The sequence below is a fragment of the Bombyx mori genome, chromosome 19, assembly GCF_030269925.1.
Source record: "Bombyx mori chromosome 19, ASM3026992v2".
Lineage (NCBI taxonomy): Eukaryota > Metazoa > Arthropoda > Insecta > Lepidoptera > Bombycidae > Bombyx > Bombyx mori.
The window spans coordinates 10,280,325-10,304,810 of NC_085125.1; the positions used below are offsets into that span (position 1 = coordinate 10,280,325).

General features: G+C 43.1%; 2 protein-coding genes across 4 annotated transcripts; both read left to right on the top strand.

Moving 5' to 3' along the window:
• Window positions 1-1,285: 1,285 nt before the first annotated feature.
• Window positions 1,286-10,801, top strand: LOC101738428 (uncharacterized). 2 transcript variants are annotated; one of them, XM_004922364.4, is made up of 5 exons: window positions 1,286-1,504; window positions 3,633-3,848; window positions 8,927-9,091; window positions 9,731-9,889; window positions 10,552-10,801. In XM_004922364.4, exons 2-5 carry the CDS (start codon window positions 3,666-3,668, stop codon window positions 10,633-10,635), a joined length of 591 nt encoding a protein of 196 aa, XP_004922421.1. In that variant the 5' UTR covers window positions 1,286-1,504; window positions 3,633-3,665; the 3' UTR covers window positions 10,636-10,801. The 2 variants fall into 2 exon arrangements, with proteins under 2 accessions (XP_004922421.1, XP_037873756.1); XM_038017828.2 differs by having other exon boundaries at window positions 1,326-1,504; window positions 3,638-3,848.
• Window positions 10,802-14,923: 4,122 nt separating this feature from the next.
• Window positions 14,924-23,542, top strand: LOC101738644 (BCL-6 corepressor-like protein 1). Of its 2 annotated transcripts, XM_004922366.5 has the most exons (6): window positions 15,430-15,606; window positions 15,821-16,007; window positions 21,959-22,120; window positions 22,709-22,870; window positions 23,040-23,204; window positions 23,284-23,542. In XM_004922366.5, the coding sequence occupies exons 2-6, from the start codon at window positions 15,828-15,830 to the stop codon at window positions 23,473-23,475; spliced, it is 861 nt and encodes a 286-aa protein (XP_004922423.1). In that variant the 5' UTR covers window positions 15,430-15,606; window positions 15,821-15,827; the 3' UTR covers window positions 23,476-23,542. The 2 variants fall into 2 exon arrangements, with proteins under 2 accessions (XP_062530047.1, XP_004922423.1); XM_062674063.1 differs by having other exon boundaries at window positions 14,924-16,007.
• The last annotated feature ends 944 nt before the right edge of the window (window positions 23,543-24,486 follow it).

The following is a 24,486-nucleotide window of genomic DNA, read 5'->3' on the forward strand; positions in this document are numbered from 1 at the left end:
CTGCGGGATCCGAACACCGGGAAAGTCGCGTTGATCATAATATCCTTTAAGCCACAACGGCTTCAAACCTGTTGTGCACTAAAAATACCCAACATTATTTGCAATCGTTGTTACCTTGATTCAATATTTTACCTTGTATTTATCCGATAGATCTCACCGACACTAATCAAATACCAGCCTACGTCAATTTTTTTTAGTGTCAATCCACAAATTTATGGGCTATCGTCACGCTTGAGTTAGTATACTGATAAACTATTAATCGCTATGACGTTAGATAATCATATCAGTAAAAAAGTAGATAGAAAGGAATTTCGAAATAATTAAATTCGTTAGAAGGTCTTATCTTGGCTTGTTGGAGTTGGGCAAACAATTTTCTGATTTCTTTGACCCTTGAGATCTTGTGTCAAGTTAGAGGGACTTACTAGACATTAGATGGTATGACTGTTTATTAGAAAACGCTTTTATAAAATTCATTTCTTGAGTTGTTGCTGGGTGCATACTGCGCCCAAGTGCGTTATTAGCATCGCTTTGAGTAGTAAAATAGCCGCTATTTAGGCTTCGACTTAACCTCTCAAAGTTGGTGGCGGCACTCATACTATTTTCATAGGGGCTTGTTTGTTTTAATAAAAAAGAAAAATTGATCTTCGCGTTTGTTGTCTGGCGACAAAAAATCTAATCGGACTACCGTAAATGTTTTTTTGTAAAACAGTGATGCTCGAAATTCAAATGGACCTCGGAGTCTACAAAATTGGGAGCTTACAGTGTATGAGTGTAAAAGTGCGAGAAAAAAAAATAGTGCGCGTGCAATTTGGTGCACGTGCAAGAAGTGAAACTTCTTTTACACATACTGTACCTATCGTGGTTTTTTCATTTCTCAATCTTAAATCAAATTTCTATTGTAATAGGGAATGCTGTGTATAAGATAAACGACCTAACTCGCTTAGTCCTTGCCCTCTCCACGGTCGAGTGGTTCGCGAGACGCTGTCTATTTTCTCACTCTCGCTCTTCCTAAATTGTATTTTTTCTCTGTAGCAGCAAAGAATTTGTCGCAAGTTAAATTTTACTCTCAACACGCCTAAAGAAGTTTCACTTCAAAAAACACGTTCACAAGGCGATGACGACAATAAAGTCGTGAAGAAGAAATGGATAGACAAACTTTGGGATCCAGTGGTTGAAACAGTGACTATAACGTTAATGACTAAATGGCAATGTCCTGCGAAACTGGTTCTCTTGTAAATAGCGTGTCGTCTCTGTATGTTAATTTAGAAAAGACAAGGATGGCTACATGAAGGTTTTAAAAGCTCTTTGGTGTAGGTAACGGTTTAATGTATGGTATTAAAATTCAGTTCTTTATAAGACGTTCTTTAGTTTCCGTTGAATATTGTGGGTTTATTTAACTATTTTAATATTTTTTTTGATTTTGTTTTAAATACTGTTTGTCGCTGTTTTCTTAGATCGAAGTTTTCAAAGAAGAAGAAAAAAAGTAATTTCCAAAAAAATTAAGGTAATATTTTAATACAATATCTGATCTATAATGATTGTATATTATAAAGCTATAGAATTGTGGAGTTAATTACCAGTCTAGTAAATATTTGGATGTCTTTTGTATCCGTTTAGTGGGCAAAGCATGTGACAATGCATAATTTAGTTTACCTATTTTGTAGTTTTATATATATTTACGCACAACTGTAAAAGTATAACTGTTATACAGTTATAACTGGCTTTTCGGCCTTCGATGTAGAAATAAGAATATAAACTTGCTAGTGTAGGAGAGCTGGGTTGCTGTCAAATCACAGATACACAAAATGTACTATTTTTTATGAGATGAAATTAATTAAGAGCAATAATACTGTAGTTGGAGAAGTTTTACTGGTGGTAGGACCTCTTGTGAGTCCGCACAGGCCACTGCCTTGTCTATTACTGCTGTGAAGCACTAATGCGTTTCGGTTTGAAGGGTGGGGCAGCCGTTGTAACTATACTGAGACCTTAGAACTTATATCTCAAGATGGGTGGCGTATTTACGTTGTAGATGTCTATGGGCTCCAGTAACCACTTAACACCAGGTGGGCTGTGAGCTGGTTCACCCATCTAAGCAATAAAAAAAAAGTAAATAAATTAGATTTTGAACATAAATTCGAATATATTCTGTTCTTTATAAAACATTTAAAAAAAATACGTATCACAAGTTGGATTTAATAAGTAAAATAATAGTTTAATAAAACATACGTAAAAGAAGGCCGCCCTAAAAAGAAAAAAAAAACCTTGTTTTTATTCAAATGATTATGGTCAGGAGAAAATCGTACTTTCATACCTGTGCAGATTTAAAAGTTAATCGAACTGAAGCATGGTGAAAATTGCGTTAAAAGATTCCGATTACATAAATAGATAAATCTAGCTAATAGAAGCGTGTGAAAGTCAAGAAAAGTACTTACCTAATCCAAAATCTCACTAAGAGCTATTAATTCGAATTATTCGAATAAGTTGTGTAAGATTTATTTCAGTTATTTTTAAAGAAAGATTTTGTGGTTTTTTTTTATCAATAAATCTCTTATCACATATTGTGATTTTCGATTCGGTGAGCTAGCCGGTGCAAAGCTAATTTCAAAGCGCGATTGCATAGTACTATGATGATGTAAGATGATGAGTGGTCGGAATGGTATTTTAACTATGGATAAGGTGTATGTAAGTATGTACTGTTTGTGTAGCCACCACCATCCTGCTTATTTCTGCCATGAAGCTCTCCGATATGAAAGGTGTGACCGCAGAATGTAATGTCACACTTTACGTCGTGTTGTCTCGTCTATGTAGTGTGTTCCAGAAAACCCTTAACATCATGTAGACCTTGAACTCAATCAGTCTATCGATATAGGGTTTAAAAATAGACTGTAATTTGAGTTTGACTCGAATTTGAGTTTTGGTGAGTGAACGCGGCCCACCTGGTTAAGTGTTTACCGAAGCCTGCAGACATCGCTCCACTGTTAGCAAATCCCAACCCTCCTGGCCGAGCCCTTGCTCGCCCACCTGTCCTTGAGAAATTGGAAAGGCCGGGCCACCAGTAATCCCACAATCAAAAAAAAAAAAATCGCTCCCAAAATATCGCCACACTTAGGCTAGAGGTCTAAGTCATAATTGTATAGTTATAACGAGAACACTATTTGTGTTTGTTCGCGCGTGTTTTTTTATATTGCAATTTCTCACTACACTTTTCTATTTAGTGCAAAGCAAATATTTTAAATTTGACATAAAAACTAATTGGTTTTGCGAGTACTTGTGTTGTTAAAACAGTCAGTTTTCTTGTTCTGAGCCCAGTACTGTTTTGGCGTGCTTAAGAACAGTAAGATTCTTGGTAAAATAAAATATAATTCACTTCTTTATAATCATTATATTTGTCTATCATGTTTCTATTTTGTTTTAATGAGTAAATAAACTAAGGCTGTTTTTAAGCGTTAGAATTAATATTATGTTTAATTTTTAAAATAATTTGGATTGAGTGTTAACATTTATAAAAATCGACTCTGTTATCTGTTAAAAATTTTGAGAGACACTCGACCTTTTAATACGGCCTTTGGTTTTCTTTAAAAAATTTGCAATTGTCTCAATTCAAAATGACGGATTGTAAAAATATCTTGCAGTATAGCTACGAGGACCACGAATTCTGAAATATAATGAAGTACGTAGTATTTTTGTCTTTGGCGCTAACGGTTTTTGGAGATCCCGTAGTCAAGACTTGGACCTTAAATGAGCTCTCAGAAGCCATCACTTCCTCGAAAACTGACTCTACAATCAAACCTCACCTAGAAGATGCACTGAACCAGATTATGTTAGCACTCTTTACTGGATTTAAAGTGGTGAGACCAAAAGTACATTTGTATCAATTAAAACCTTATTTTTAAACGAAATGAGTCCGGATATTAATTTTATCATGTTGTATAGAATTTAAATCACACACCATCATCATCATTATCTTAATATAATTAATTCTTTCATTCTATTAAGCGCTGTTGTATAATGTGGAAGAACGAGTGTTAAGTATATATATATATATATATATGTATGTATATGAAAATAGCTATAAAATATACCGCATTTCATTAGAAGGATTTGTACTTAGATAGTAATAGTAATCCGATGTCATGTCTCAAGTGGTATTGATATTGTTATATCTCTGGACTCCGTCAACCACTTAATACCAAGTTTGCCGTGAGTGCAGGTGCCAACCGAATGGCATAACTGTAGGGTGCCAGAGTTGGCAAAAAGCAATGCTGTAAATTTTATATAATTACTTAAAACCAATCAAAGTTAGACGTAACTAAATGTCATAATTTTTATTTTACAACAAATTTAATATGTAATAACCTATTTATTCCTTTTAATATAAATTTTATAAGATGCTAGTTGTTAATCGCATCTTTGCCAGCGTGGTCAAGGGAAAGTGTCACTGTAGTTTCCCTTGGAAATGATATCTTTTTTCGGGGTAAAAAGTAAAACAAATAATTAGTTATTAACTGTAAATGAAAACATAGAATGCACAACATATTAGTGATGCTGTAGGGTAACTAATTTAGTGATTTATTAAGGTTTTTTTTTTTTTTTTTTTTTTTTTTTTTTTTTTTTTTTTTTTTTTTTTTTTTTTTTTTTTTTTTTTTTTTTTTTTTTTTTATTGCCCTTGTAGGCAGACGAGCATACGGCCCACCTGATGGTGAGTGGTTACCGTTGCCCATGGACTTCAGCAATGCCAGGGGCAGAGCCAAGCCGCTGCCTACCGCTTAATACTCTCCACAAGCCTCGTTTGAAGAAGGACATGTCATAGCGCTCGGGAAACACCGTGGAGGGGAGCTCATTCCATAGCCGGATGGTACGTGGCAAAAAAGATCTCTGGAAACGCACTGTGGATGACCGCAGTGGCTCCAGGTAGTACGGATGAACTCTACTCCGATGGCGGGCGGTGCGATGGTAAAAACGAGATGCCGGTATCATCTCGAACAATTCCTCAGAGCACTCCCCATGGAACATACGGTATAAAATACAGAGAGAACCGAAGTCCCTCCGCAGACCCAGAGGTTCCAAACGATCCGTGAGACTGGGATTATCGACAATCCGAACGGCCCTCCTCTGTATGGAGTCAAATGGAAGAAGCTGGTATTTGGGAGCCCCGGCCCAGAGATGGGAGCAGTACTCCACGCGAGGCCGGACTTGTGCTTTATAAAGCAGAAGCCTTTGTCCAGGCGTGAAGTACCGCTTCGCTCTGTTGAGGACTCCCAGCATTTTGGACGCCAACTTGGCTTTGCCTTCCAAATGACTCCGAAACTGGACATCGCTCGAAATGTCGACCCCAAGTATCCCAATACTCTCGGAAGGTTGCAGGGATACTCCTTGGAATTGCGGCGCCATGACAAAGGGGTCCTTCTTCGCAGTGAACGCGCAAACTTGTGTCTTTAACGGGTTGAATTGAACCAAGTTCAATTCACCCCATTTGGAGACTCGCCCCAGAGAGTTCTCCACTTCAGACACAAGTTTTGATCGTCTCTCTTGCACCACGCTTCGAGAGAGACTCTGATGGCCGATATATCGCGCATCCCCCGTGCTGTCATCCGCATAGCAATGCATGCTATCAATAGACAGCATGTCATTGATATACAGGATGAAAAGCGTGGGGGAGAGCACCGAACCTTGTGGAACGCCAGCGTTAATGGTCATGGTATCAGAACAGTCACCGTCTACAACGACCGTGATGCTCCGCCCATCCAAAAAGCTAGCGATCCACTTGCAGAGACCCTCGGGGATTCCGTAAGATGGTAGCTTCGACAGAAGTGCCCTATGCCAGACCCTGTCGAAGGCCTTCGCGATATCAAGGCTCACAGCAAGAGCCTCGCCCTTGCTCTCCAAGGCTTCAGCCCACCTGTGAGTAAGGTATACAAGAAGATCGCCAGCTGAGCGACCGTGACGGAAACCGTACTGTCGGTCACTGATCAGCTGGCGATCTTCAAGATACTTCAGGAGTTGTATATTTATAATTCGCTCCATCACCTTGGAAAGCAAGGAAGTTATCGCGATAGGCCTATAGCTCGATGGGTCCGACCGGTCACCCTTCTTGGGGATAGGGTGGACGTGGGCGTTCTTCCATGAAGACGGAACCCTGTTAGTGCAATAAGAGAGGCGATACAAACGCGTTAGCGCAGGCGTCAGCTCAGGGGCGCACCTTTTCAGAACCACAGCAGGGATGCCGTCCGGCCCACTCGACTAATGGACGTCCAGGAGTTGGAGTTCCCGCCTGACTGCACACTGTGTAAAGCAGATCTCCGGCAGGGAACTGTCACACCGGGGGATGTTCGGTGGTGTGGCACCCCCGTCGTCCACAGTCGAGTTCGAGGCGAAGAGTTTGACCAGAAGGTCAGCCTTCTCTTTCGCACTATGGGCCAGACTGTCATCAGACTTGCGTAGTGGTGGGAGACTAGACCTGCAGAAGTTACCTTCTGCAGCCTTAGCGAGCGACCAGAAAGCACGGCTCCCGGCGGGATAGCTCTTCAGTCGCTCGCCAATTCTGGCAACGTGCTCCGACTTCGCCCTGGCAATAGCCCTCTTATAGGACCTAGAAGTGGCGTTAAATTTCCGCCTTTCCTCTGAGGTATTAGGATCCTGGCGTCTCCTGGCATCATTCCATGCCGCGTATGCGGACCGCTTGAGGCGTGCAGCGTCCCGACTGGCATTGTTATACCAGGGTCCACTGCGACCCCCGACGGGCACCTCGGAAGAAGGAATGAACAGTTCCATCCCCCGAAGCACCACGTTTTTAAGTCGGTCCGCACAGACGTCAGGATCACCAGAGGAAAAGCAGAGCCGCCCCCATGGGTAGGATGCGTAAAATTCACGCAACCCATCCCAATCTGCTGACATATACCGCCAAACTCTTCGATACCCGGTCGTCATTCGACGACCAGGACGAGAGATCGGTACCGCAGCACGGATAAGGCAGTGATCAGACGATCCAAGTGGAGCGTCGACCACCACACTGTATCCGGCCGGATCGGTGGTCAGCAGAAGGTCCAACAGAGAGGGCTCGTGCCCCTCAATATCTGGGACACGGGTGGGCTGTGTCACCAGCTGGGAGAAGCCGTAGGCCAGGGCGAAATCGTAGGCAGCCCGACCCGGGAGGTCAGGGGTTCTGGACCCCAACCACTCTTGGTGGTGAGCGTTAAAATCTCCAAGAACCACCACCTCCGCAGATGGGTACTGCTCAAGCACGCAGTTAGTCCCCTCTTGCACATGCTCTATCAGAGCTGAACCTGCATCACTGCTGTGGGACCTGTACAGGCACGCGTAGACTCGGGTACAACCCCCGTGATCTACGCGCAGCCACAAGAGGGACAGGTCCCGTTGTTCGAGGCTTCGTAGACGGCGACAACAGACATCAGCCCGGACGAATACACACACCCCGGCTTTACGCAGGAAGTTGTGCTCCAATACGTAGCCGGGGTATTCAAGGTACGAAGTGTCATCCGGAGCAGATATCTGTGTCTCCGTCAGAAAAAGGAGGGCAGGCTGCGCCGTCTCAAGATGGTGGTGTACGGCGTCGAGGTTACTATGTAGGCCCCTTACATTGCTGAAATCCACATTAAATGTGGAATGGGGCATCGCCGACAAAACCCTTTTCCTTTTTTTAACTGTCATTTTATTATTATTTTCGGAGAGTGGGATTGGGTGGGGTAGGAAGTTCGAGGCAAAATCATGACAATACCTGAATAAAGCGCGGAACACAGTACGTGCTTGACCACGGGTTGCGTGAGAGACTGACGCAGGGTATGGAAGGGCCCCCAGTCCACCCTGCGTGCGATCGCCGGGATCCACTCCGGTCTCCGACTCCGGCACGACGACCGCACGACAGGATTTTACACCGGTTGGCGGGACAGCTTTCCCGGGCGGAGTTTAGTAGTGACACCCGGGTTCAGGTCCCCAACTGACCGGCGGGCGGCGGCGAACACCGTTTCACTGGGTCTCCCTATACCCCCGTCAAACAATCACGTCCCGCGAGCTTGCACGCACGTCTGCTCCGCATGTTCCAAGTATCATTAAGATTCACCCCGAACAAGGAAGAGGAAAGGGAAGGAATAAAACTGGCTCTCCAACCCACACGCCGGAACACAGCTAGGCTATTTGGCGGCGGACTCTAGTTGGAGGGTGGTCGCCAGCCAGTCGGACTAGGTCCTACCACCGATTATGTATTCGGCTCCCGTTTAGCACCACCCAGGGGTCACTTGTAGGGAATCGTGGGTTAAACCTACGGAAGCGGGAAGCAATCGACCCCCAAACTACCCCAGGTTATACTACAACGTGACGATTTTTATTGGGGACCCATTCAAGGTCTTTGGCTTGGGCCACAGGTCATATAACTAGAGCTACGTATCTGCAGCAATAATAACAATACGTTTATATGAATAAAGTAAATATCTAATTTCATGGTTTTAAGAGCAATGGAAGTTTAACTGCTAAGTGATTTATCTTAATAGGTTAATGTTCATTGTTGATAACAATGCATTGTAATGCTTTTTAAAGCGGGAAACAGAACATTCTTAACATGAAAATGAAACATATAGATGTGTAGGATATTTAAAAAAAATACGCGTATTTTTTTTAATGAATCATGCGCATACGCATTCTGTCTATGGTACTAATTTTTTTAATAATTATTTTCCTAGTAGCTTGATGTGGTTTAATGGTGTTTGGTGGTAAAGCGCCTAGTGAGCCTGCTAAGTAGGTATTACTACTGAGCCTATTACTGTCGTGAAACAGCAATGCAGTCCGGTTTGAAGGATGTGTTGCCCCAGCCTACAGAAAATTAATTACAGATATTGAAACTCACAAGTCATGTCTCAAGGGTGGCCATATTTACGTTGTTGATGTCTTTTGTCTTTTTGAATTTGGATTTCAGAAATCAATATACGCTTTAGTACCATCACCTGAAGGTTCAGCAACATGGACCATGAACGAGCTGAAGGAGGCTCTGAAAGACCAGAATACTAAGCCAGAATTGCGACCTGCAATCATGCAAGCTGTCGAACATCTGGATTACAACAACCATAACGGAAAACCAATGGTAGGTTTTTAAATTTCATTTTATGATCACGATAGGTCGAGGCTTCATTATCGGAGTGCATAGACTTCACATAGTAAGTAGAATTTGCTACTGACTTTCAGACATGATGTAGAAGTCTCAATAGTTTTACATGCTACAGCTGTTTAGAGTCAAACCAGTGTGCTTAGTGCGAGTTTTTTAACGTTCTCGATAGCGTAAAAGTTGGCTCATATTTGTATAGAATGGGATCGTTCGCCTACGTTTGCCACCAGGGGCGCTGTTCCAACTACATACGAAATTGGGTTAACTTTTACGCTATCGAAAACGTTAAAAAACTCGCACTAAGCACACAGAACGTATGATGTAGCTGGTGTCCATCCGTGCTAGCTCACGATGCGGCCTATTTCCTCTAATTCGATACTTCGAGTGGGGAAAGGAAGAATTTCTGAGGGTATTTAAGCAGAGGATAAAAGAAGAAAAGTACTTAGTAGGAGTAGGTATTTGAAAAAAAATACAGACAGACTGTGGTAATTTTAGAATCGTCTGACTTTAAAAGCGACGAAGAATCCTTTTAAAGATTTATGTACTTATGGAAATTATAAATAGTGCTAATTACATTGGGAATGTTTGATCAATTAGCTGTGTGTTGAAATATTTCAGAACTCAATTGAAGTAAGTACGCCAGCTTTAGACATTTCAATTTGGACACTACCGGATTTGGAAAAGGCGATCAACAGCTCTGACACGAACCCAGAACTAGTGGATCTTTTAAAACAAGCCCTCAGTAAATGGACCGAGAAAAATCCGTCAGAAAAAAACGTAAGAACTCTTTACTCATATGAATATTTCGAGAGCTTATCAATATGAGAAGATCTTACATATAAACTATATTAATCTGTTTATTGGAGTTAGAAGAAGAAGTGAAATGCGATCCCAGTCGGCTTCTTATTTATTACAATTTTTAATTTATTTGTTATTATATTGTTAATCATCAAAAGTCACAGAGGTCTGTAATTTATCTGATGTTTGGCATCGATTCATTAGCGATTGTTACATTGCATCACTCATTATCACGTTATACATTGTAATATTTGCTATAACTAATAATTTAATTCACATTTAAAATTAAATAAAACTATTTATTCGTCTTTATCGATTTAAACATAGCATAACGGTAGTGGAAGCATCTAGTAGACCTATTTTGTTTTATTTTTTGATGTTTGTGCATTTTCATAACCGATTTTAGGCGATATTAGTTAATATTGAGATAGAAATTCAAGCCCGTTAGATACCAGCTCGGCTGAGCGCAAGGTAGTCTGATATTCTCGAGTTTCATTGATCATTAATCAACAGACAGGCCGCATGCTGCTCAGCGTATTACGGCAAAAGCAAAAAAAGGAAATACCAACTAAACATTTAATACAGGCCAGGTTTATCGTTAGAATTGTCTTAATTGATAAAATTGTTTTCTTTCTTTCCAGAATAAAATTATAGTGGTCACACCTGTAGGTCTGGTGAAGACTCAGAAAACCGAAAAATCATCGTTATTCAAAAAGAAACCATAACCTCATTTTTATATTCTGTATTATCATGAAAATAATTTCTGTGTAACAAACATTTAAACTTAATAACTAATCTACATTGTTTCATTCAAATGTTTTTAAATTGTCGTTTGACAGCTCTGGTTTTGACCAAGTTTGTGTGTAAGTGAAGGAAAATATATTAAATTCACGTCATATTACGTTGTTTTTATTCTCGAATTGTTTAACGACGATTTACGTCACGGACACAAGAAAACACTAAACTACTTTGATCATTAACCTCACCGAATATCATATGAAACTACCCTCATTTAAAAACAAGGAAATATATTCATAATCAACCGTCCCAAGCTAGGATTTGCGCCTGCTCAATAAAATTAGTGTCAGAAACTTGCAAACATGGACGACGAATAACAAAATGTACCCAAAGGCAAATGTATCACAGATAAAGTTAGCTAAAAAGTTGACCTGAGACCAATACCAGTTTTTGTCTACAAGGATTAAGAATACACTCAATTAGTAAAATTATTGCTGACGTTAATGGTGTTATGACAGAAATGTTCCCTGAAGTGCTAACACTTGTACTAAGGTTCATTACTGGTTTAGGGACACACAGAGAACAAACATTCAAAGATACATTATTGTTTAAACTAATAGTACAGTTTGAAAACAATATTTCGTATGTTATGAGATGTTATGTTACGATCTCTTGGACGCTAACTATGTAGGTACTTTAGATCAGGCGGACCGTTAACGCGGCTGCTCAAAAGGACAGTTTTTTTTTTACCAGAGCTCAAGTAAAATACGACGTACACTTTTCAGAATACGCGATTTCATTGTCTTGCAAAACTCTTAGGATAATACAAATAATACGAGAGGACTTAAATTTTCCGAATGGTCGTCGAATGTGAGATAATAGGGGTTAAAGTATGAAATTGCCGTTTTATTGTAATAGGTACTTCGAATTGACATAGAACCTCCATGGTTTGAGATTTTTTAGTGAAACTTTTTCCAAATAGTTCCTATAAGGTTCTTCTTTTAAAAAATGTGCAACATTTGTTTATCGACTTTCACTTGTTTTTTTAATTCAGCTTAGACAAGAAAAACGGATACTTCGTAAATTCTAGTGATTTTTGAATCCGAGTTTTTTTTTTATTTATTTTTTTTAATTTTTTTTTTTTTTATGATTGAAGGGTTACTGGTGGCCCGGAGGCCTTTCCAGTTTCACCAGGACAGGTGGGCGAGCAAAGGCTCAGCCAGGAGGGGTGGGATTTGCTAACAGCTGCCCGAGCGCCTCCGAAGGAGACCTAACAACTCAAGAGTAGCTGCTTCGCGAATGAATCTACTACCGGATCGGAATCGCGACCCGCTGAGAAGATCCGGCGAGAAACTCAGCGGGCTGATGCATGGGTTAGGTTGCACGTCGACCTCTTTGTCGAGTTCGACGAGTACGGTTACCGGGGTCCCTAAGCCTGCCCCTAGTATTAGAGCTGAAGGCATCTAATGCAAAGGTTATTGGATCTGATGGATCCGTAAGGACGTGTGAATACGAGTTCTGACGCGGAACTAACGCTGCAGAAACATCTCGCAATATCAATGTTGCGTTTGGAGAGAGGACTGCTAATGAACGCAGCGTGCTATTTTGGTTAAAACGCTTTCGTGATAGAAATTTTGATTTGAAGAACGAACCACGTGGAAGACCGACCACACATGTGAATAACAATGAATTGAAAGAGATGGTGGAAGCCGATCCGAGCCAAACTACCGAGGAATTAGCGGCATGGTTTAACGTTACCTTACCAACAATATTGACTCATTTGCGTTAAATCTATAAAAAAATTAATATGAAAAATGGGCGCCTCATGATTTGACTGATCTGCAGAAAGAAACGCGTGTTGAAACTTGTGTTGCCTTATTAAATCGATACAGAAATGAAGGAATATTGGATTGAATTGTGACATGTGATGAAAAATGAATTCTTTACGATAACCGTGAACGAAAAATGCAATGGCTGGCCCCAGGTCAAGTGCCGTAACAGTGTCCTAACGCAAAGCTTCCTATTCCGCCCTGTCAATTTCTGCCGTGAAGCAGTGGTGCGTTTCGGTTTGAAGGGTGGGGCAGCCGTTGTAACTATACTATGGGTTCTAGTAACCACTTAACAACAGGTGGCCTGTGAGCTCGTCTACTCATCTAAGCAATAAAAAAAAGCTTACCAATAAAAAGGTAATGGTAACTGTTTGGTGGTCTCAGCATGGTGTTATTTACTATAGCTGTCTCGGAGCTGATCAAGCAATAACGGCAGATGTTTACTGTGCCGAATTCCGAACAATCATGGCAAAACTTATGATGGCAAAACTTGCAGTGAAACAGCCCCGACTCATGAATCGATCTTCACCATTATTGCTTTATGATAACGCGAGACCTCATACAGCACGAGAAACCGTTTTAACTCTACAGGAACTGCAATTAGAAGCCATTCATCACCCTCCGTATTCGCCAGACCTTGCTCCAACGGACTACCATTTTTTTCGTGATTTGGACAATTTTCTACGTGATAAAAAGTTTTCTTCCCAGGAGGCAGTAAAAATGCTTTCACACAGTTTGTAGAATGTAGATCACCAGAGTTCTATCGCAAAGGCATAAATGATCTTCCTGTTAGGTGGCAGCAATGTATAGATAATAATGGTAGATATTTTGATTAAATAAATGTCATAAATAAAGAAAAAAAACGAATTTCAATTTTTCAGTACAAATCGGCAATTTCATACTTTACCCCGTAATATGATTGCGAGATAAAATTTTATCAAAATATTGGCGCTTTGTTGTAAAAATTTAATTTCTGTTCATTGATAAAATTGAGCAATAATATTGTTATATTATTTTTATGTTATATGATTTGAAACAATTTTATACAGGGTGTAAAGTGATCGTTTCTGAATCCCGAATAAAGTAATTAAGCGCTCTAAGACTTTTTTTTTATTTTCCCTACCCATTCGCTGGTAGCTAAGGGCTTATTCCAGCTACGCCCGGACGAGGAGATCAGCTCACGGGCTCAACCTGAGAGAATTAGCCTCACTAGCCTTAACAAGAGCAGTGCTTCGCAGAATCTACCACCGGATCGGAATAGCGTCCTACTGAGAAGATCCGGCGAGAAACTCGGTGGGCTATGTAAAGACAAAAGAGAATTATATTTGCTAAGTTAAATACATACCTGTCGATGTTTTTTCAATGTCAAGCCTTCAATTTGATATTTCTTAAATTCTTAATTCATGAATATGTATTCTAAAGTAAAATTGGACGGTATCTCGTATTACTCAAAATCTCGACGTGTCACCGGTTTTTGTTTGTATTGCATCGTGAGTGGTCCACAGAACTTTATATTATTATTGACATTACATATGTAAGTCGTGTAAATCACCATTAGTTTGTCTGTCTTCTGAATACAGTTCTTTGGAACTTGGTTGGTCGTTGTTTTAAGGATATAGTACTAGATATACACGTATCAAGCGACAGTTGATGAATTTGCATAATTACTGGTAGCAGGGCGGGGCGTATTGCAAGGCCGCACACATAGATACCAAATACTATCCTGCCTATTTCTACAACGCAGCAGTGCAGTTTTGAGTGGCTACTGAAGCACATAGACGTGAACCAAACCAAAACGTATCACAGCTTCGCGGCAGAAATAGGCAGGGTTGCTCATAAGGTCCAACTACAAGTAATTACGCAAAATATTTTTTTTCCGAGTTTGATTTTTAAATACGCGAAGTTATTCTTTCGCCGTGGAAGTCATTCGTGAACATTTGTCAATTACGCATCTAATTTAAAAAAAAAATTGTATCTGCCTGCTGATTTCGAACATCGGCACAGTCGCATCGCTCGGTACGAATGGTATCAGGCGACTTATCCTAGAGGCCACGGGTATTTCTTAGATGTGTAGGGGTATTCCCGTTGTTGATGTCTTTAGGTTCCAGTAACTACTTTACAGCTAGGCTGTAAGCTCTTTATCTGTTAGTAAAAAAAGGAATATCCCGCTAGGATCGTAGTTGCCTCACGATTTTTGATTTGTGCACATCTTATATTGCATGCTAAACATGTATTAGATATAGTATGCAGGGCTTGCCGCAGTTTATAAAACTTTTATAGAATAGCAGCATTTCCTGATTTTGATTTGTGAACAAACGAATTTACGATCCATCTAAGGTTCAGTAGTTACCATAGTCACCTTGAGACATAAGGTCGAATTCTAGATTGTAATGCATTACGGCTTTTCTACCTTATGAACTGGAACGCATGTTTAATTGGCTGAAGTCGTCGTGGCCTAAAGGATAAGACGTCCGGTGCATTCGTGTTGAGCGATGCACCGGTGTTCGAATCTCAGGCGGGTACCAATTTTTCTAATGAAATACGTACTCAACAAATGTTCACGATTGACTTCCACGGTGAAGGAATAAAATCGTGTAATAAAAATCAAACCCGCAAAATTATAATTTGCATAATAACTGGTGGTAGGACCTCTTGTGAGTCCGCGCGGGTAGGTACCACCGCCCCGCCTATTTCTGCCGTGAAGCAGTAATGCGTTTCGGCTCCAAGGGTGGGGCAGCCGTTGTAACTATACTGAGACCTTAGAACTTATATCTTAAGGTGGGTGGCGTATTTACGTTGTAGATGTCTATGGGTTCCAGTAACCAATTAACATCAGGTGGGCTGTGAGCTCGTCCACCCATATTTGCAATAAAAAAAAAGTTTTAGGGCTGTAACAAAATTTCTTTAAGAAAAAATAAGGTATTTAACAATAACATTCAATATTTCTGATACATCTGTAACATAAGATAGAGTTAAAATAGGATTACTGTTTACGACCATCATTCATCGCAAATTACGTTACGTCAGTGAATGTAATAAACTAATTACGATATATTTTATTATTTTTATCAACACAACTAGTATAAATAATGAAGTTTGCAATCATATTTCAAAATTACTTGAAAACAGGTAAGTGAACTGTTTTGTTTTAAAACTATATCCTATAAATGAGGCATAGACATTTTTAGTACACTAGGACCAACTTCAAATCGTAATGTTCGTTGTGGGAAGTTGAAGTCCTCGGTATTCGACCATAAACCTCAATTTTCGGCACATCCTTGTAAGGTAACACGAAGAGGAAATATTTCTAACAATTCTGCAACTAAATTGAAACTTTTTTTAGATCAAGAATGAAATTCATTACTGTATTCGCCGCTATCCTGTCGGTGGCCTTCGGCTACCAGACTACCTGGACCGTGCATGAGCTCTCCAATGCCATCCAGAGCCCGTACACTTCTGCTGCGGTCCTGCCCTACCTTGAGACGGCTCTCAACCAAATGATGGCTGCTCTTCACGCAGGAGAAAAGATTGTAAGTATTTTTTTAATCAGTGGTTACTAAAAACAAAATTAGAAAACAAATGATAATGTCCATTGCTTGATTTCGGAACGTCAAAAGTGTCGAGCGACGTTCGCTATGACACTTTTTCCCTTTCAATTCCAGCCATCAAGGGCGACGCATCGATTTCATATTTCATAGAATAATATTCAATCTTTAATTTGTCACCTATGGACTAATAAATATCTCAAAAGCAATAAATACAGTCCACGCTCATTTACCACAACGCAACATATGGTCCTTCGAGCCATTAACAGGTTTCCATTCATCATTCCGATAGAGGCACCCGTCACGTGCGGACGTGCTCATCGTCCACTCGATCGCCCGGTCTTTGTTCGCCCGGCTTTTGTTAGCCCGGCCATTGTTCGCGCGGCCTGTGTTTGTGGTACATCTGCCGACTAAGTGCTCTTTCTGGAAGTCTTTATTTGTTTTGTTTCCTTTTGTTGTTTCTGTGTTCGTGGTACATCTGCCGACAAAGTGGTTTCCTGCAAGTATTTATTTGTTTTGTTTCTTTTCGTAATTTCTGTTTTGTTGTGCTTTTTCTCGTCCTGTAGTAATCGCGCCGCATTGCCACCTGTGTTCAATAGAACCGCTCAGGTCCGAGAAGTTGGGGCCTCGCCGCAAGGCGAGTGTTTTCAAGACCCGGGGCCGCCCCACCTGGGTACTCAGCGATCATGGACGCTGTATTCGCGGAATTCCTCCGACTTCGCCACCCACAGCTCGCCTCGGAGTTTTTGGCCTTCAAGGCCAATCACACTGCGAGCCCTCTCGAGGACTCCGCCGCGCTCACTGCTCCTGCGTCGCCTGTACCTGCGTACAGAGCTTCTGCATTGAGCACCGCAGCCTCTGTCGTGCCTGCCGCTCCCGTGTCGCCTATACTGGCGAGAAAAGCTGCTGCGTCGTCCGCCGTGACCATCGTTTCAGCTGAGCGATCATCCGTGGCCTCCGTCGCGCCCTCTAAAACACCTACACTTGCTCGTAGGTCGCCTGCACCCGCCTCCTCGTGCTCCGACTCTGACTCGGACATGGAGGTCGACCTCGCCCCCGCCTCATCGACGGATGGATTCACCCTGGTACAGAAGGGTAAGAAGCGTGCCGCGGAGTCTCGAGCTCCCGCGGCCGCTAAAATTAGCAAAGCCGTGAACGCGTCGCGCCCCCGCCCTCAGACTCCCGTTGCGCCCCCAGCCCGTGCCACTCCGTCGCCGCGTCCGGTGGCACAAAATAAAACCCAGACCCCTCCCCCGGTTATCCTTCAGGAGAAGGCAGCTTGGGATCGAGTTTGCCTGGCCCTTAAGGCCAAAAATATAAATTTCACGAATGCCCGTAACCTCGCGAACGGCATTCAAATTAAGGTTCAAACACCCGACGACCATAGGGCCCTCTCTTCTTACCTCCGTAAGGAGCGTATAAGTTTCCATACGTATACGCTCCAGGAGGAGCGCGAACTCCGCGTTGTAATACGCGGAATCCCTAAAGAGTTAGATGTAGAGCTCGTAAAAGCCGACCTGTTAGAACAAGGCCTACCAGTGAATTCTGTGCACCGTATGCACACCGGTCGCGGTAGGGAGCCATATAATATGGTTCTAGTCGCTCTCCAGCCTACCCCCGAGGGTAAGAAAATCTTTAACACACAGACCGTCTGTAGGCTCTCTGGTATCGCTGTCGAAGCCCCCCATAAAAAAGGCACTCCTAGCCAGTGCCATAACTGTCAATTGTACGGGCACTCTTCCCGTAACTGTCACGCGCGCCCCCGATGTGTTAAGTGTTTGGGCGATCACGCCACGGCCCTCTGCGCTCGCGACCAAAAAACCGCGACGGAACCGCCTAGCTGCGTCCTGTGTCGAACACAGGGTCACCCCGCGAATTACCGTGGTTGCCCCCGAGCCCCTAAAATAAATCGCCGCGTCGCCCGCCAAAACCGCCTCCGAGCTTCCGGCCCAGACATCAAAGCCTCGGCACCCTCTGCGTCGCAGGCTAAGCCAGCGTTCGTTCCGGCGGCGGTGCCCAGTGTCTCGGCCTGGGCAAAACCGCTGCCGTACACGAACACGGCTACAACTCCCTCCTCCGCGATTCGTCCCGCCCCCGCGACTCGTCCCTCTCCCGCGACTTGCCCTCCGACCGCGTCCGACAATCTCGCTTTAGCGATCGACTTCTTTCAGTCGATCAACTTTGAGCGCGTTAACGCTTTGGGCGACGCCATTCGCGCTGCCTCCACTGCACAACACTTTATCGCCGTTGTGCAGGAATACGCCGACGTATACGCGTCATTAAATACGTACGTCCTCCCCTCACTCCGCCGGTAATCAATGGCGTATATAAGTAGAATAAAGCCCCTATCCGTAACGATAGGATTTTTTAACGCTTACGGTCTCGCAAATCAACGTGATCAGGTTTCTGACTTTTTGCGTGACCACCAAATTGATATCTTTTTAGTGCAGGAGACCCTACTTAAGCCCGCGCGCCGTGACCCTAAAATCGCGAACTATAACATGGTCAGGAACGACAGGCTCTCTGCCCGTGGTGGTGGTACCGTCATTTACTATAGAAGAGCCCTGCATTGCGTCCCGCTCGATCCTCCCGCGCTCGCTAATATCGAAGCATCAGTGTGCCGAATCTCACTGACGGGACACGCGCCGATCGTTATCGCGTCCGTTTATCTTCCACCGGATAAGATCGTTCTAAGCAGTGATATCGAGGCGCTGCTCGGTATGGGGAGCTCTGTCATTCTGGCGGGCGACCTAAATTGTAAACACATCAGGTGGAACTCACACACCACAACCCCGAATGGCAGGCGGCTTGACGCGTTAGTCGATGATCTCGCCTTCGATATCGTCGCTCCGCTAACCCCGACTCACTACCCGCTAAATATCGCGCATCGCCCGGATATACTCGACATAGCGTTATTAAAAAACGTAACTCTGCGCTTACACTCGATCGAAGTAGTTTCAGAGTTAGATTCAGACCACCGTCCCGTCGTTATGAAGCTCGGTCGCGCTCCCGATTCCGTTCCCGTCACGAGGACTGTGGTGGATTGGCACACGCTGGGCATCAGCCTGGCTGAATCTGATCCACCATCGCTTCCGTTTAGTCCGGACTCTATCCCGTCTCCTCAGGATACCGCTGAAGCCATAGACATCGTAACGTCACACATCACCTCGACATTAGATAGGTCATCGAAGCAAGTTGTAGCGGAGGACTTCCTTCACCGCTTCAAATTGCCCGACGATATTAGGGAACTCCTTAGAGCTAAGAACGCCTCGATCCGTGCGTACGATAGGTATCCTACCGCGGAAAATCGTATTCGAATGCGTGCCCTACAACGCGACGTAAAGTCTCGCATCACCGAAGTCCGAGATGCCAGATGGTCTGATTTCTTAGAAGGACTCGCGCCCTCTCAAAGGTCTTACTACCGCTTAGCTCATACTCTCAAATCGGATACGGTAGTAACTATGCCCCCCCTCGTAGGCCCCTCAGGCCGACTCGCGGCGTTCGATGATGACGAAAAAGCAGAGCTGCTGGCCGATACATTGCAAACCCAGTGCACGCCCAGCACTCAATCCGTGGACCCTGTTCATGTAGAATTAGTAGACAGTGAGGTAGAACGCAGAGCCTCCTTGCCACCCTCTGATGCGTTACCACCCGTCACCCCGATGGAAGTTAAAGACTTGATCAAAGACCTACGTCCTCGCAAGGCTCCCGGTTCCGACGGTATATCCAACCGCGTTATTAAACTTCTACCCGTCCAACTCATCGTGATGTTGGCATCTATTTTCAATGCCGCTATGGCGAACTGTATCTTTCCCGCGGTGTGGAAAGAAGCGGACGTTATCGGCATACATAAACCCGGTAAACCAAAAAATCATCCGACGAGCTACCGCCCGATTAGCCTCCTCATGTCTCTAGGCAAACTGTATGAGCGTCTGCTCTACAAACGCCTCAGAGACTTCGTCTCATCCAAGGGCATTCTTATCGATGAACAATTCGGATTCCGTACAAATCACTCATGCGTTCAACAGGTGCACCGCCTCACGGAGCACATTCTTGTGGGGCTTAATCGACCAAAACCGTTATACACGGGAGCTCTCTTCTTCGACGTCGCAAAAGCGTTCGACAAAGTCTGGCACAATGGTTTGATTTTCAAACTATTCAACATGGGCGTGCCGGATAGTCTCGTGCTCATCATACGGGACTTCTTGTCGAACCGCTCTTTTCGATATCGAGTCGAGGGAACCCGCTCCTCCCCACGACCTCTCACAGCTGGAGTCCCGCAAGGCTCTGTCCTCTCACCCCTCCTATTTAGCTTATTCGTCAACGATATTCCCCGGTCGCCGCCGACCCATTTAGCTTTATTCGCCGACGACACGACTGTTTACTATTCTAGTAGAAATAAGTCCCTAATCGCGAAGAAGCTTCAGAGCGCAGCCCTAGCCCTAGGACAGTGGTTCCGAAAATGGCGCATAGACATCAACCCAGCGAAAAGTACTGCGGTGCTATTTCAGAGGGGAAGCTCCACACGGATTTCCTCCCGGATTAGGAGGAGGAATCTCACACCCCCGATTACTCTCTTTAGACAACCCATACCCTGGGCCAGGAAGGTCAAGTACCTGGGCGTTACCCTGGATGCATCGATGACATTCCGCCCGCATATAAAATCAGTCCGTGACCGTGCCGCGTTTATTCTCGGTAGACTCTACCCCATGATCTGTAAGCGGAGTAAAATGTCCCTTCGGAACAAGGTGACACTTTACAAAACTTGCATAAGGCCCGTCATGACTTACGCGAGTGTGGTGTTCGCTCACGCGGCCCGCACACACATAGACACCCTCCAATCCCTACAATCCCGCTTTTGCAGGTTAGCTGTCGGGGCTCCGTGGTTCGTGAGGAACGTTGACCTACACGACGACCTGGGCCTCGAATCAATTCGGAAATACATGAAGTCAGCGTCGGAACGATACTTCGATAAGGCTATGCGTCATGATAATCGCCTTATCGTTGCCGCCGCTGACTACTCCCCGAATCCTGATCATGCAGGAGCCAGTCACCGTCGACGCCCTAGACACGTCCTTACGGATCCATCAGATCCAATAACCTTTGCATTAGATGCCTTCAGCTCTAATACTAGGGGCAGGCTTAGGGACCCCGGTAACCGTACTCGTCGAACTCGACAAAGAGGTCGACGTGCAACCTAACCCATGCATCAGCCCGCTGAGTTTCTCGCCGGATCTTCTCAGCGGGTCGCGATTCCGATCCGGTAGTAGATTCATTCGCGAAACAATTGCTCTTGAGTTGTTAGGTCTCCTTCGGAGGCGCTCGGGCAGTTGTTAGCAAATCCCACCCCTCTTGGCTGAGCCTTTGCTCGCCCACCTGTCCTGGTGAAACTGGAAAGGCCTTCGGGCCACCAGTAAACTTTCAATCATAAAAAAAAAAAAAAAAAAAAAAAAGGTTTCCATTGCTTTGCTTTGAATGTTTACAATAAGGGCGTTCTCCAAATTCAATATTGCTGTTGTATTATTAAGAAATTAATGGGAAGTGATGGTATTTTAGATGATGGTGACGTGATTAACGTTAGCCAATAGCTTCACCTTTTTATTGCGTGTAAATTAGGCGGTCCCCGTTTTTAACGAATTTTACCAAAATCAACAGCTTGAGTTAGATTGTATTAACTATGAATATGTCTCACGTGGGAACTCAAGTACTTATTTAAAATATAAAAACTTAGTAATAGTCTTCCTCTTGGGTTTAAAATATAAAAATGTTTTTATAAAAGCAGTTTACCTGTTGCCAGGGATCAGCAACCACAGTAATGTTTTAAATTAGATTTAATTTTTCATTGCGTCCATTTCATATCATAATTTATTTAGGGCCAATTAGACATTGACCTAGGTAGATGCCATAGGCTATAATTATATTGATTTTTTTTTCAGGAAGCTGTACCCGTTACCATTCCCGCTTTGGACCTCACCGCAATGACCATTCCCGACCTGTCTAATGCTCTGCAGGACCCTAAAACTGAACCCGCTATGATTCCTTACCTTGGCCAGGCGCTCAACGAGGTCGTCACCGCCGTCCTGACTGGACAAAGCCAGGTACCGCGGGAAATTTAATTTAATTTAGTATTACAAATAATATATTATTATAGAAACCCGCAAAATTATAATTTGCGTAATTACTGGTGGTAGGACGTCTTGTGAGTCCGGTACCACCACCCTGCCTATTTCTGCCGTGAATCTGTAATGCGTTTCCGTTTGAAGGGCGGAGCAGCCGTTCTACTGTTAAAAGTGTGAGAACTTAGAACTCATGTCTCAAGGTGGGTGGCGGTATTTAAGTTGTAGATGTCTATGGGTTACGGTAACCATTTAGTACCAGGTGGGCCCTGAGTTCGTCCACCCATCTAAGCAATAAAATAATAATAATATAACGGCATACTATAATTGCAAAATAATGAATAATATATTTTAATTCTATTCCATTAAATTCTAGCTTCATTAAGCTTAGGTCTCAGGTTTTAATATAGTTTTATTATACAGGACCATACGGTTCACATTAACGGTATTTTCTTTTTTTCTTGTCTTTTGAAGTTTGTTTTGATTAATCACGGAATCGTAATTAAGGAAACCGACTCGTAATCTTAGTTCCTCATTTTAAATCAAGTTTCGTTTTTATCGTATTTTCAGGTTGCCACTCCAGTGATTATCCCTGCTATGGAAGTCTCCCTCTGGACCCTGACCGAGATCTCTGCTGCTCTTGAGAGCCCTGTAACTAACCCTGTTCTGGTTCCTTACCTGGAGAATGCCCTCAACGTGATCATGGACGCCATGTTCGCAGGACACGAAGTGGTAAACGACTAAATTATATTTAATCTCATTTGATTATAGTTGCCTTAAACTGACTATAGTTTAAGTTATATTTTAAGTTAAGTTATAGTTTATATTTCGTTATCATTACATTAACATAAGTTATGCAAAAGAATAGTCGAAATTTACAAATTGCATTTTCTAATTTCAGACTTCAATTTGTGTTTCCATCCCTGCTGGTGTACCACTAGAGCTCCCCGTAGATATCCCAGTCGAACCCGTGGACGTACCCGCCCTCCCCACTGAAGAGGCTCCTGCCGCCCCCAGTGCTCCTTCTAGCGCTCTTGTCCAAATCATCATCAACGTTAACACCGAAGTAAGTACATAAATTTTGTTGATCACAGAAATGTTTATTATTAGCGGATGTTTATTGATACTGTTTAAAATCTTTACAGGCCGCCATTGCTCCTTCCCCCGTTGAAGTTCCCGTCAAGCCCGAACCAGTCATTGTTGTTGAAAAGCCCATTATCGCTCCCGAACCGGTCATTGTTGTTGAAGGCCCACCCGCGGTGACTCCTGTGATCGTCGCTAATCCCGAAATCGAAGTTAACCCCATCGACATCATCGCCATCAACCCTCTCGATTAAGAAGTTCGGATCTGTTTTCGAAATGTACGCACTATAAAAATCGAATAAAACTGATTTATGATATAAAGAATCTTTGAGATTATTTTTCGTTGACAAGTAATGATTTGCAGTAGCATTAAGGTGGAATGAATGCGTGTCATAAGTATTCGAGGAATGTAATGAAATAAGAATTCTATAATTAAATGTGAAATAATGCCATCAAACTTTTAAAATGCTCAAAGAGATTTCGTTGAAAGATTGTCAAAAAGTTAATAACAGAGTTAATAACCCGCAATTGATTCGTCGAAGAGTGTGGCGGGATCCATATTTCACTGTGTGTTCGGAAATTATTGATCGGATCAATCATTTACGTTTTTATTATTATTGCTATCGAACTACGATGAGTCTACAGCAGATCTAGTATTGAGTCGTAGATGTCGAATATAGTTTGTCAGCAATATCGGAGAGACACCACTAAGCCAGCTGTCGAACTAGAATTTAGCAAATTTCCGCGAGACTAAATTTATCGATAGTCCCGAATACTCGACTTCTCTGTGATGCTATACTAAAACTAATGTGCCCAGACCCGTACGTGAAAGCGGCAATCCATCAGTTTGGATTGCGTCAAGGAAAAATCTTTGACCACGCGTTAAGTACAAAATTTATTAGCGAAAAGTTATCTTATGCTTATCGAGGTTTCTTAAAATTTATGAATAAAATTTTGCTTCATTCGTCCTAAGTGCACTGTAAAACGTCCTTCTATTAAAGAGGTTTGCGTTGAGAGCACACAGTGGTAGGCAAATCCTTTGCAGTGTCCCTGGAATTGCTGATGTCCATAAGCGACGGTAGTCACCATCAGTGGGTCGTATACTCGGTTGCCTATAAAGGCAATAGATATAGATAAGATAAGGCAATAGATAAGATCTCAGTATAGTTACAACGGCTGCCCCACCCATCAAACCGAAATGCATTACCGCTTCACGGCAGAAATAGGCAGGTCGGTTGTACCTACCCGCGCGGACTCCCAAGAGG